This window comes from Lampetra planeri, unplaced genomic scaffold (assembly GCF_965212315.1).
Source record: "Lampetra planeri unplaced genomic scaffold, kcLamPlan1.2.h2 scaffold_1201, whole genome shotgun sequence".
Taxonomy (NCBI): Eukaryota; Metazoa; Chordata; class Hyperoartia; order Petromyzontiformes; family Petromyzontidae; genus Lampetra; species Lampetra planeri.
This window is the reverse complement of record NW_027613916.1, coordinates 1-13900: the sequence shown is the minus strand read 5'-3', so window position 1 is coordinate 13900 and position 13900 is coordinate 1. Positions and strand designations below refer to the sequence as shown.

At 43.6% G+C, this 13900-nt stretch overlaps 3 protein-coding genes across 3 annotated transcripts; all 3 read left to right on the top strand.

Annotated features, from left to right (window-relative positions):
* Positions 1–400: 400 nt before the first annotated feature.
* Positions 401–2496, top strand: LOC144738872 (cellular retinoic acid-binding protein 2-like). The gene is made up of 4 exons (XM_078621867.1): positions 401–482; positions 1778–1956; positions 2248–2364; positions 2446–2496. Exons 1-4 carry the CDS (start codon positions 401–403, stop codon positions 2494–2496), a joined length of 429 nt encoding a protein of 142 aa, XP_078477993.1.
* Positions 2497–6790: 4294 nt separating this feature from the next.
* SCAMP3 (secretory carrier membrane protein 3) lies at positions 6791–10603 on the top strand. Its single transcript, XM_078621866.1, has 9 exons — positions 6791–6844; positions 7113–7196; positions 7381–7494; positions 7614–7734; positions 8320–8448; positions 9078–9237; positions 9346–9447; positions 9781–9898; positions 10466–10603. The coding sequence occupies exons 1-9, from the start codon at positions 6791–6793 to the stop codon at positions 10601–10603; spliced, it is 1020 nt and encodes a 339-aa protein (XP_078477992.1).
* A 1293-nt stretch (positions 10604–11896) lies between these two features.
* On the top strand, positions 11897–13575 carry LOC144738873 (E3 ubiquitin-protein ligase RNF115-like; the record flags this gene model as incomplete). Its single annotated transcript, XM_078621869.1, has 7 exons — positions 11897–11974; positions 12464–12522; positions 12598–12652; positions 12736–12962; positions 13101–13169; positions 13283–13355; positions 13482–13575. Coding segments are annotated over exons 1-7 (655 nt in total), but the record flags the coding sequence as incomplete, so codon positions are not given.
* Between the last annotated feature and the right edge of the window lie 325 nt (positions 13576–13900).

Sequence of the window (13900 nt, the reverse complement as noted above, 5' to 3'; positions counted from 1 at the left end):
ACAAAATGGGATATATGAAAATATGCACATGAGTTATGGACGCCTTCATTTTCCTCCATCTCATCTTGTTGTCAAGTCATTTGCACAAGTTCCATGTGAGCCAAAGCAATTAACTTTAATATCCGAGCCCGTCGTGCATCCATATCAAAAGACTTTACTGGAAATGCATTTTTCATCTCATATCCACATGTTGCACATTGGTGATAGAGGTGGAGGCTGCAGCAGCAGCGTCCATCACACCCGACGCCTCCTATTGGCTGTAGCAGCATGACCCAGAGCGCTCTCAGCCAGTCAGAGGAGTCGCAGCTGAAGCCACAGTCTTTACAGACCTACTCCTGATGAACGGTGGAGGACAGGCTCGGAGATCTTGTGTAGGAATCATCAACTGATTGGGGAGAAAATGGAGAGACAAATCACAGACTTCTCAGGCAAATGGAAAATGAAGTCCTCAGAAAATTTTGAGGAGCTTTTGAGAGCTCTTGGTGAGTACTAACATTTTTTCATCTGCTTTTCACAGGATGCAGTGTGAGTTTTCCCAAATAGAAATGATGTATAGATGATACAGTCAAACAGAAAATATGTTCATGATATGATATGATAGATTGGTTGATTCTTGCATTGCAAAAAGAAAAATGTGCATGTTCAAAGCACCGTTTTACAGTTGATCTGATGGACATACTCACTGGTTTGCTCCTGTAACCCCTTTGATGCTCCTGTTAGTCTTCTTTGGGGTGAACTGCAGAGGGAGGTCAGTCGAGGGACAGTCAGTGGCATCCATTAAAAATGTGAAGACAAACAGCCTGTGGAGGAATGTTAGATTAGATCAATCTGCACCAGGGGCCTTCTCATGCGGTTGTAATTAGAGCCAGTGTAAACGGAACTAAGCCTTGACATGGGCCCCTGTGGCCAGCCGACTCTGAGACTGATTTCCCTTCACTGCTCTGAGGCCCCCTGACTGACCAGCCCAGTGCTCTGTGTGTGTGTGTGTGTGTGTGTGTGTGTGTGTGTGTGTGTATACATCTGTACCCAAGTGTTACCTGGTCCCTGAACAACTTAACTGAGCATATATGTATTATACTGGATCTTGTAAAGTCAGAGAACACATTTATTTTGACATTTAGGCAATAAACAGGCAATGAAATGAATAAGTCATTGTTTTGACTATTATAAATCTTATTTTCTGTAGTTGCTGAGACTTAATAGTTCAAGGATTAAGTAAAGGGTTAACAAACTCAAGTTGCCTTTGCTCCATTCAATGGTTTTACTTTATGTGAAATGTCAAATTGCGATCCAGATGTGTAGAACTCATATTGTATGATATTATGTGTGTGGGGAAGGATTCCAGCTGTGACGGCTGAGAGGAAACGAGTAATGTGAACTTTTCCTTCAATAGTTTCAGCGTGATTAGCTGTGTGACAAGCATTCCGCTGGTTTTGAATGCTCTAACCCAACAATGAAATCACATTTGCCAACCACTGTCTGAAGCATAGCGTGAACAGGAAGATTGATTTGTTTGTTTTCAGTGCAAACAACAAGCTCAGTGGGAAAATGGGAAGAAAAAGGGACATGGATCATGAATGTGGTTGTTAGTATGCGGAGACCTTGCTGCTCTTTACATTCAGTTGTCAGGTGACGGAAAAAATCTTATGATATTGTGACAATTCACAAACCTGTATGCTGAGAACTGGCTAAAATAAAAAAATTTATGTTTCCAAAATATTTGCAGTAAAACAAAAGAGTTCTGTTTCACATCACGTCCCTGGTCCCTTGTGCTCAGGTGTGAATTTGTTCCTGCGGAAAATTGCAGCGGCAGCGGCCTCCAGTCCGGCAGTGGAAATCACCCAGCAGGGGGAGAGTCTGTCCATCAAGACCTCCACCAGCGTCCGCACCACCCATGTCTCCTTCACTGTGGGCCAGTCCTTCAATGAGGCCACAGTGGACGGACGTCCGTGCACGGTAAATACGACGTGTAACTGCCGCCTGACATTCCTGTGTTATGTCATTCATGCATTCCAGTAGTGTTGTACCAGCACAGCCACAGTTCTGCACAAAAACAAAACATATGGAAATGATTTTAGTGCAACTATTATAATGCAGGATCTGTTGTTCATTTCTTTTACACTGAAGGACAAACTGTCTGACGAGGCTGTAAAGCAAACTGAGCTTTGGTTACGAGAAAAAAAAAACAATCCTCACCATGGCCAAAGCTTTAATAATGTCACCAATTATGTTTCCACTTACATGAAGAGTTTTCCTACGTGGGAAACAGAAAGCAAGATCAACTGCGAGCAAACGTTACAGAAAGGTGAGGGACCCAAGACGACGTGGACCAGAGAGCTGACCAATGATGGAGAACTGATACTGGTAAATATTTGTATGAGAGACACCGATGCAGAACTCTGCACTTACATGTGAGAAATGAAATGATTTCCTTTTTCATTTCAGACAATGACTGCCGGCGATGTTGTCTGCACTAGAGTTTATGAACGAGAATGAGAACATTCCTGCACAGTCAACCAAAACTCCGTCCTTGTGCCTTTGTGGATTTGGCCTTCAGTCAGTCAGAGTTTGGTCAGACCATGCTCAAAAAGTGCAATGTGCTACATATTACATGAATTTATTCTGCTTTTTTTCACTCATAGTTTATCATATGAAACAATCCCACATTCCTTTTGTAAAGATTTAACACAGTCTACAAATCCCCTTTCACCTTGTTAATAAAGTGTTTTATACACATTTGTTCAATGAGCCTTTCTTTTATATTCCTTTCCAAACAAGCATTCTTTATGTTGCCTCCCTGCACCTCCCTTTCCCCTGTCGGCCTTCACGCATATCACTTTACATCACTTTCTGCCATTCAAATGCTCCCAATTATTCCCCTCCAGTCTTTCCACTTGAAACCCACCTTGTCCTCAGTGTGCTCTCATGTCATCATAGCTCCCTGCAATGTGTGCTCAATTAGCCTGAAAACTTCCAAAGACATTCATATGTTATAAACTCCGCTTTGAGAGACATTTGGCGAAGACAAGGGGGAAACTGGGAGTGGAAAGGAAGTGAGCGGAGAAAGCAGTGAAAGCAGCCATGAGAAAATTATACCAGGAGAACTTCAACGACCTATTTTTCCTTCTCAGCTGCGCCTGCTTACAGAATAACCCTGCTTTTATGGGGCTTTGTGAACAGGTATAAAGTATCATGTAGTTTTTCCCAGGGCTTAAAGAATAACTTTGTTTTTTATAATGCATGCACACACAATTAATAAACCTCTGTTTTAATTTCATTCATCCCTAAACTCAGAAGCCTTATTCACCTGGGACCTCGCTGTGATAAATAGACCTTCTGCCTAGGATTCATCCTAGGTTTATCCAGGCGTTCATCTACTGTGATGTCGCTTCCAGGTTATACACAGTGCTGAGCAAGCAGCACTCAATAACTTTGTGTGTGTGTGTGCGTGTGTGTGACAAAGTGAAAGGATTTGGGCTCACACAGTGTCCTCCATCTTTCATGTCCCACAGAGCCACTGTGTTTTCAAAGGCTTTGATGAAGCTGGCAAAAAACACACAGCACTTCAAACTGTTGCTCAACGCATGTCCACAAACGTATCCATGTTTCTGTCCCAAATACATGCTGCTCTTGTATGAAAGCATCATCCAGTCCTTCCTTCTCAGCTGGATCATTTTCCACACAGGACTTTTCGGCCCGCTCATTCCCCAGGCAGTGATGTCATGGAGCCTTGCGTTGATCGATTGGCTGCAGAATGCTGTGGTTTCAGGACTGGGAGGAAGTTGCATCGAGCTTTTGATTTGGGGCCATCTGGACCTGTCAAGGTCATTACAGGAACTGATGAGGAGTTGGCTGACATGAAGTGAAAACCGAGAAGCAGGTTGAAGACAAGGCAGGTGGTAATGCGATGGAATGGCATGTCAGCCTTTTTAATTTTTAATTTAATGTTCCACTTTCAGTGTGTTTGAGTTTCTTCAGTTTCAGTTGTCATTATGGATTTGCTGATGTTTTTTTCCCCCCATTTCAGTGTTTAAAGTCCTCTTGCAACCAAGACTGACCCCTGGTGTAAGCTTTTCGAATTACATGCTTTTGAGTGACCTGTTTCTGATGCTTTTGTATTTGAATAAGAAAACCGAAAGGAAAAGAAATCTCAGAATTATTTTTTTTATTACAGACTTTTGTGAACAAAGCAAGCAACACACAAGTTAGAATTAGAATACAAGTTATTTGAGTTGTCCTAATGAATTGAAAGTTTATGGCAAAGATGATTTAAAGTGTGTAGTAAAAAATAAGCTGAGCAGTTAAAATCTGTGTGCATCCTACTTCTATATTCAGCATTCTTCTGGGACCTGCAACAACAATGAAAAATCTAAATCAACTTTTAAGTTCACAAGACTGATGTTTACACAAACCCAAACTGCATCACCTAGCATCATTTTTCTTATAGTTTTATAGTTTTTTCTTATAGTACTGAATACACGCCTTCACCTTTAACAGTCTGTTGTACTGAAGATAAAGTCCATCTCCTGAGGCACTGTGGGTGGGAAGTAGCCAGGGATTGGGTCATAGTTGGGGTTTGGCAGCTCGCTGTCAAAGCAAGTCCACCGTGCTTCTCCTTTGTCCTCACAGCACTCGTACATGACCGTCTTGGTTTTGGATTCCTCAGCACAGAACTGGGACAGAGCTTGTTTCCACTGGAAAACAACAGATTCGTGTCACTTTCACACAGATAAATATGTATTACAATTAGTAAACACCAAACATACAATTTGTTTTTCCTAGACATTGAAAATGCCAGTTGATATAACGATATTGACATTCAGGTAGCTGTGGAAAACAAGAGGACAGTGAATGGTAGTGGTAGTAAATTATCTATTTTCTAATGTATTAATCTCATGATCAGTATTGCACTTTATTTCTTCCTCAACAACAAACCAGCGAGAGACTTACAGCTTGTACGGCGCAGCAGAGGGTCACATTGCTCTCCTGTGCTCTACAACACACACTGTACCATTGCTCCAGGCGGTTGATGGCGGTCCCACGGCGGCGGAAGTGGCTGGCACCTGCCTGAGGGAAGAAGCTGTCTGGGTATCTGGGACGACCCTGACCATACTGACAAATGGCACCTTGATTCTGAGCAGTGGGCCTGGCGGGCGGGAAAGGAACATCAATAGGAGAGAATCTGAAGGTCTCTGTGGAAGAAGATTAGAGAGCAGTATGACACCGCAATTACAAGAATTATTGTCAAATGTGAGTTATGGATTCAATTACCTCCTAAAATTGCACTCTGAAGACTCAACAATGCAAAAATCCAAAACCCTTTCAGACCCGCAGGTAAATTCATAGCTGTACGGTGGCGCAACAAGATCTCTAAACTTCCAAAAGAAGGTTTCTCTTCAGCAAGTAGAGGAAAGATGTAGGAAGTGCCTAAACAGACAGTTTATATGGGAGAAGAGAGTGAGTCTGTGGGCGTGAAATGCTTCGAAAGTGATGGGAGGACGTGTAGCTGATGTGCTTGTGTGTGTGTGTGTATGACATGTAAACATAAAATATGGTAATATGGTAATAACATTCAGGCCTTATCTTGAGAACTCTGTCGGGAAGTGACTCAGATCATCTGAATAAATCAAATCTGTTGTGAAACAAGTCCCACTCTGGCATGTTTATCCAAACTTATGTCTTAGACATGAACTCCCTCAATTCCAGTCTTGCCAACAGATGTCGGCGTGTGCTTTGTTATCAGTGGATGGTTAACACTCACTGGTGTTGCGCAACGTCAAATCTCAAGGTGTCAGTTTTGACTTGTTGTATGTGGGGAACGAAGGAGGATGCACAAAATCAGTGAATCAGCCTTTCAGCCCTCAGTGTTTTTCTCCTCATTTCATGATGTCACAGTTTGTGACAACATCAAATTGTCCATGACTTTGGGGTTTGGGTTTGCATGTAAGAAGTTGAAATGACCAGATAGATACAAATTAGTGTAAAAATAACATGTACTGCTGTACAATTTTATTTTGGCAGTCAACTCTTCATGATGACTTGATTAATTCTTTCAGTTTTTTTAATCTTGAAAATATGACATAATATATTATTTTTCTTAAAGAGAGGGACGATATATGAAACCTTAGACATTAGATAGAGTAGATATAACTTTTTCAAAAATTCGTTTTTGTTACAAGCCAATTAAGTTATCATGCATGGTTTCTTGACAGTTGAGGACGTTTGCCATCTTCCCAAAATATTCATAAACGTACATATACGTGTGTGCATGCTGAACTTTGCCCTCAATATTTATGTCCCCGGAGGCAGTGATTATTATGTGGACATAAATAAATGACTGAAATGTGTATGCGTTTGATCAAATCTGGTTTCTAGTCAACTAGTGAGTCATGAGAATCATTTGTCACTGCTCATATGTTTATTACCGTCACAGTGACCACGTGCTGCTTTGCCGCAGCAGTCACATGACCACGTCACCGCGTCACGTGGGTTGCGTTCCTCGGGGGACACTCAGAGCAGCTGCTCAGTTAACTGACCTGCGCTTCTCCAGTCCGGCCGGTGACACCGACACGTCCCTTCGGAGGAAGCAGCCGCTGGCAGGCAGCCCCCCCAGAGGACAACGCCCACCGACCCGCTTCTACCGTCGAGTGTCGCTCAGCTGCTGCTCCAACTGCGGGGAGATGAGCACCGGAGCGGCGGGAAGCTAGCTCTCCTCTGAATCAACCACTGTTTTTTATAAACATTAGCTGGTGGTGGCTAGTAGACGTTAGCATCTTTTCCTCCCACCAACATGTCGAAATACACAAGCTTCCCTGAGCCAATGGACGACCAGAATCCTTTCCAGGTGGGTGTCAAATGATAATTCAACAGAGCTGGTATTAGCTTCGTCGCGGTGACTTTGATGAAGCATCCGGGTCTGTGCGTCGGTTCACGGGCGTGTTGTTGCTCATGTGACGTGTGTTGGCCCCGTTTGGCCCTTGTCAGCTTCACCAACCTGTGGCTCTTTCAACCGCGACGACACACGAAGACAAGGCAGTCAATGCTGCGGCAGAACAAGTTCTAGTTGTTACTGGGCTAATTCGATATGTCTGTGTTTGTCTTGTGCCTGCCAGGATCCTGCAGTGACTCAACACAGCAGCAACACAGGATACGCCACACTGGACCTGTACAACCCATTTGACAACACCGCCACAGGGGTGAGAATCAATTCTGATCTGATGTGTGACGTAAATCACAACAACTCCATAATTTTCCCTTTGTTTTGCAAATAAGTAGTACAAGTACACTATGAAAATGTTTACAATTAATGAACTATCCTTGCACAATATTAACAACCTGGCGAATGTTCAAGTCATGTTTGCTTCTGCTTGTCGTGTCCAGCCTCCACCACCATATGAAGCCACACCTCCGTCTGCTCCACCTGTGCCTGCACAGACCCCACCAAGCAGGACAACACCCACTGAGCCTCGCAACTATGGTTCTTATAACAACCAGGTACAGTAGGCGTCATTTTGCTCCACCTGTGGTTTAAGAGACATATGAACTCGTATGTCTCTTAAGTTAAAAGCATCTCTGCTGTGTTGTTATGACACAATCATTTGTGTTAATGGTAGACTGCAGTAAATGCCACCACAGCAGAGCTCATGAAGAAGCAAGAGGAGCTTGAGAAGAAGGCCCGTGAGCTGGAGAGGAGAGAACGGGAGCTGGAGTCACACAGCCTTGGACCTGGAGCCTGTAAGACAGGGAGGGGGGAAATGTGATGGATGTAACTTAACGTAACAGATAAATACATTTAAGTATGATGAATGAATATTACATGAAGGTGATTAATGCATGACTTGTTAACCGTATGTCACCCCAATTTAATCCTGACGCACTCCCATGATCTGCTTTTGTTTTACTGAAAAGTGAAAGTAAAACTATAAAACCAGTCTGAGTTCTTATCTTAATGCCAGTAGTCATGTTAAACCGGTAACAACAAATTACACACATTAGACCCGATATCCAAACCTACATTAGAGACTGGTTTATGCACTACTCTGTCACTGAGGGCAGATCTGAAGAAGACATTCTGAAAACCAGGGTTTTAATTGGGACCCACAATGTAAGCACTTAAATCCAGTTCCCAGATCAGTTGTTTCTCCGAAAATCAATCAGAATTCAGAACGGTTTAGGTCCAGTGTTGAAAGTTGTACACTGTCTGTGTCTCGAAAGAAAGCCATCAGTCTCTGCTCGTTTCCAATCTGTGAGAGGAGCTATCATCTCACCACCTTCAAACACCAGCGCTTTTCATTGATCCTGTTTTCTTGTCTGCTTCAGCCCGTCAGAACAACTGGCCCCCGCTGCCTTCATTTTGCCCCGTCGGCCCCTGCTTCTACCAGGACATCAACGTGGAGATCAGCCAGCGCTTCCAGCGTACTGTTCATATCATGTACTACTTCTGGATGTGTAAGTGTCTGCACTTTCTTACCATGAGCACTGTTGGTGGACCTGTGAGTGCTGTGTGATTTTGAGAGAAGATGCTATAAGAAACTGGCGCTGACTCATACCTGTGTAACCTCCACTGTGCTTTCTGCAGCACCACTTTGATATTTGTACAGACTCTGACACTTGACTGCAACAAGGAGGACTTGAAGCAACAATTACATGATGTGAGAAGAAACTGTCATAGTCATAATGTCATGAAGACATGATGAATGTGACCTTGTTCTGTTATGAAACAGACTGAGGGTAAAGAGCAATGACGTTACTTCTGTATATTTGACAGCTACTGCAGTCCTTCTGCGACCAGCCTCTTTACATTTTACTTCTGTTAACTAACAAATCATTTGAATGTATAAAATGGAATAAACATAATGCAAAATCTGTCATAACGCAAACTGAAGTGCCTTTTAGAAAACAGCGTGTTTCATCCTTGTTATCCTCAAAATAGTGAGTTATAAAAACAATCTTTGATCAAATCAACAGAAGCAGAAAGTTACATCGAGTGCGGACATAGTTTGGCCGTATGATGTACTCTGACAGGTTGAGTTTTTATTTTTCCACTCATGAATCTTTTTTGTGCACGTTGTGTCCAGTCAGCACTTGCACACTGCTCTTCAACTTGATCTCCTCTCTGGCCATGTTCTGCACCAACACCACGAGCGGTGTCGGCCTGGGTCTTGCCATCCTCTGGGCCCTCCTCTTCACCCCCTGCTCTTTCGTCTGTTGGTATCGACCAATGTACAAAGCCTTTAGGTACGAAATGTCTTCCTCAGGAAAATCAGCCTCTGGAATGTGAAATGATGAATGGGATTATGTTGTTTCCTTCTCTCAGTATTGACTCAAACTCTTTTATCTCCCTAGGAGTGACAGCTCCTTCAACTTTTTCCTCTTCTTCTTTGTTTTCTTTGCCCAAGTGGTTGTCTACGTCATCATGACCATTGGCATCCCTGGATGGGGTTTCAGGTACGACCAGTAAACAAAAGCAAACTCATGTTTTGTCCGAGCACAAAAAGCACAAATAACTTTTCCAGAAATCTGATTGCAGATCTGATTTTAAGTCATGATCTTAAGTCTATTAATCACATCAGTGTTATGATGTCAGCGCCATGAAACAGATGTGATCAGATGATGGATCTTTGATGCACACAGCATAATTTAACTTCTCTAACTAACGTCTTCATTGACCCGTGGACATCCAGAAACTTTAAAAAAATGAATTACTGGATGTTCATGAATTGGTCCACGTATCTTTTATATGAACATGTTTCTTGCATCCTGTTTGTTTGTTTATTTCAGTGGGTGGATCGTGAGTCTGGCTGCTCTAAAATCCAGTGTGGCCGTTGGTGTGATCATGATGATGAACGCCATGCTCTTCACTGCCCAAACTGCCATTGGGATCTTCATGCTGAAGAAGGTGAGTACTGAAAAAATATTGTACAAACTGTTTTTTTTTTTTTCGGATTAAGGTTAATAGTGTAAATAGCCCATCCACATAAACTACCCACAGTTTTTAAGCTAGTCTAAATTTGCATCATGTTAAGAACATGATGTCATGAAACCTTGAAGGAATATTTCTCTGTTAGCATGATCTCAGCAGCATACAGGTTTGTGTCCTTCAGCTGAGAAGTAAAAAAACATTCACACAGTAAGAGGCATTGTCTTTCTTGAACTGCTTGTAAATGTTGCCAGAAAGCCATAAGAGGAGAAAATGCAGACAACAGTAAATGTCTCTCTCCTAATCTAGTGGGTTATATTTCCTGGAATCAGTCAACAAAAGAGAACAAAAGCACAGTTTTCAAGCTTTGTTTGCACTTTCTGTGCCCTCTGTTCTGGCAGCTGGTCCATGTATCCTGACGCTTTCAACAGACAAATGAGCCAAAGAACAGACACGTTATCGCGTCCTTTAAAATCCTAACCATGTGCGAGATGTGATGATGATGAAGTATCGGGTGTCACCACATGCTGCTCTGCCCCTTTCCAGATCCACGGTCTGTACCGACAGACTGATGCCAGCTTCCAGAAGGCCCAGGCTGAGTTTGCGACAGGAGTCATGTCCAATCAGGCTGTTCGCCAGGCCGCTGCCTCCGCTGCCCAGGGCGCCTTTACTGCACCCCGATAAAGAGGAACAAGTGGGGTCAGAAGGGAAAGAGGAAGAAGGAGGAGGGTCTTCAGCCTGATAGAAGACCAGTTTGATATTTATTTCTCCACTGGTGATTAGAATATGACAGTGGGAACCTGAGTCGGTGTAATTCACCGGTTGGAGGTAATGTTCCACCACCTGAACAGCATGAGACCCAAATGGAGTTGTGTGATTTGTGTATGTGTACAACGCAAGCTGGTTCATTGGCCAATCAGGACTTAACATGTGTTGAAGGCAGAGAACAATGGTAATAAACCTGAATTCTATATAGTACATGAAAACTAAACATGCCATTTTAAAACAAGCTAAGTGCCAAGTTCTTGGGGCAGTGCAAACTGGATAGACATGTATGATGTGTTTTCAAGGAGCCATGTTCGAAGACCAAGGGTCACAGCTCTTACATGTCATCTTCACATGTGGTCCAAGTCAAACCAATGCTACTATTTGTTTTGTTGTGTAAAACTAACTGGACTTTTTGTCATAGTACTGAAATGAGAATGCTTATTTACCCTTATTGCCAAAATCTGTGTTTTGATGGATATTTGTTACTGTTCTGTTGGTGCACCTTGTGGTCATTCTTATTATTACAGCTCATTGTCTTGGTTTTAATAAAAATATCCTGTCGTGCAAGTAGCCGCAGTCACTGCATAAACCTTAACAACGAGGCCATAAATATCTGTTTGTAGAACCAACATGTTTGTGATCCATACGAATTCTATTGAGTATTCAGATTCTAAGTTGTGAAGAACTCAGCATTCTGTTTACACTGATTGTCTGCACCACCAACATTGACTGACTGACAAGCTGCCAGTGCAGCTGCGTTGCTAGGAAACAGTCTGTTAGTCTTTCATCCCTCCTCACTGACACATGATCAATGCATGTGAATCGAAAAAGGAGACGATCCCTTCAGCTCGTTCTGTTCTTCAGCGACACCTAACGAACCCGAGGAGAACTGCTTTTGTGATGTCATCGGAACTAGATTCTTTAGGACTTTTTCTTTTTGTTTAACCACGATTTACAGTCTCACGTTCAAAGTGTCTGTCAATCATGGTCACTGGTCAGATATTCAAATCCCTTCAAACGCAAGTCATTAAAAAGGACTCATGGTGTAATGACGAGGTGCCATCCGCGGCAGGCTCTTCTTCCCGTCATGAAGGCGGACCAGCCTTGGACCAGCCTTGGACCAACCTGGAATGAGCCTGGAACCAGCCTGGGATCATCTTGGGACTTATAAGGGCACAGACACGTCAGTCGCTGCGCTCCGCGGCGAAGATGGCGGAGGCGGCGCTGGTACCACAACACCGCTTCTTCTGTCACTGCTGCAAGTGTGAAACCAGCCCCAAACTACCGGTGAGTGTCTGTGGACAGATGACTGAACTGACACCGAACGGACTCCATGGAGGAATGACCTCGGTCGTTTCGTTCTCCTTCTCGATCTACTCCACAAACTGCGTAAAGTTAAACGTGTGGAAACTAGAACTAAGGATGATTGAAGATGTCTGCTGCTTCTGGATGTTAATGTTCTTACAACATGTGGCAAAATGTCAGCAGAGCGACGGGGAGTTTAAAATCTGGTGATTCACGTTGCCATATTTAGAAGCAGCTCTGTTGACTTTGTGTCCAGCTGACAGCAGCGTGAGGGAGACGTGGGAGGGGCCGATAGGGTGTCACCACGCACGCACGCACGCACACGCACACACACGCCAGAAATCCTGAACTCGCCAATGCTCCTAAACAACAGAGATCCGAGTGTTTTATAGCATCACATCAAACATATTTTATCTGTGGTTTTCAAATGGAATGTTCAGCATGTGGATGTAATGTTTTATTCTCTTCCAGGACTTTGTCTGCCCCAGGTGTGAATCTGGCTTCATTGAGGAGGTGACAGATGACTCCAGGTACACCTCATTTACGGCGTGAACTTGACTATTACACACGATGATACGAAAACGTCTTTTTGCTTTGTTGTCCAGTCTCCTGGAGAACAGCACGTCAGAGACCAATGACGATTCAAGCTCATTTTCAGACGTAAGTTCACGCCGGTGGCATTCTCCTAAGAACATTCCTTTCTCCAAGCCTTCAACTCATTGCTCCTCTGGTCTTCCTTCAAGTTATGGCAGCTGCTGTTTATGGAGCGCTCTGCCCTGCTGTCACATCCACCGTCTTCGGAGTCCGACCTAGACGACAGCGAGCAGGTACATGCTGGTCAAACAGACCTTCCTTCCACGTCACCAGTCAGAGAACCAGAGTCTTCTTCACAGCTGGAGGAGGAGGATGAGGAGGAGGAGGAGGAGGAGGAGAGGTCAACCCAACCTCAACACAGGCCTGCAGTGGAAGGGTGTGTGGACACATCAGCATTGTGTGCTCAGACAGTTAAACTCCTCTAAATGTTACAGCACAATACACACTGGCTGATGCGTTTATTCTACACGGAATCATAAAGCAAGCGTGTTTGCTCTGTCTCCGTCCATTCAAGGATTGTGCAGCAGTTCTTGGCTGACCTGTTTGCCAACAATGGGAACCCCGGTGCTGCACCAGCTGCCCTGTAAACTCCTCTCACATTTTTGATCCATCACTCCTGACTTCTTGACCTCGTGTTGTGTGACAACATCTCTCGTTCTCTTCCGTGCTCTCCGTTCGTCTGGCGTTCAGCTCCAGCATGCTACAGTTGCACTCAAACCCAGGAGACTACGCGTGGGGTCAGGGAGGTCTGGACGCGGTCATCACAGAGGTCAGTGTTTATATGGCTTCACAGAAATAGTTCATCATATTTCATTTCATTGTCACCATTCATTCATTCATTCATTCATTCATTCACCCACAGACTAGTTCTCTTTCTTCTCATCCACTCCCCCAGTTGTTAGGACAGTTGGAGAACACAGGTCCTCCCCCAGCAGAAAAGGACATGATAACATCTCTGCCGACAGTTTGTATATCTCAGGAACAGAAAGGTGAATGTTATTACTTGTCTCACTCCTTCCTTCCCTCCTGTATTGTTGGTCATCTTTACTTCCCCACATCTTCTTTAGTCTCATCTGTCCTCATAACTTCCTCATATACTCTCCTTTCCATTTCCCTTTTGTCTGTCTTTTCCTTCTCCTTCCTTATCTGTACATATTTTAGCTCCCTCTTTTGATTTTTCCAGACCTCTCATAACTTTCTCCTGCTGCCCCCTTCTTCTCTCCTCCTAATATCTTCCCTATTTCCTTTGATTATTTCCTTGCCTCCTTTTCTCTCAGCACTCAGCATGTTGTTATTAGCATCAATAAGTCATGA

Coding starts and splice junctions, on each gene's coding strand:
- LOC144738872 (XM_078621867.1), top strand. CDS start 401: ATGGAGAGACAAATCACAGACTTCTCAGGCAAATGGAAAATGAAGTCC. Junction 483..1,777: donor GGAGCTTTTGAGAGCTCTTG/GTGAGTACTAAC, acceptor CCTTGTGCTCAG/GTGTGAATTTGTTCCTGCGG. Junction 1,957..2,247: donor TGGACGGACGTCCGTGCACG/GTAAATACGACG, acceptor ACTTACATGAAG/AGTTTTCCTACGTGGGAAAC.
- SCAMP3 (XM_078621866.1), top strand. CDS start 6,791: ATGTCGAAATACACAAGCTTCCCTGAGCCAATGGACGACCAGAATCCT. Junction 7,197..7,380: donor TTGACAACACCGCCACAGGG/GTGAGAATCAAT, acceptor TGTCGTGTCCAG/CCTCCACCACCATATGAAGC. Junction 7,495..7,613: donor ATGGTTCTTATAACAACCAG/GTACAGTAGGCG, acceptor TGTTAATGGTAG/ACTGCAGTAAATGCCACCAC.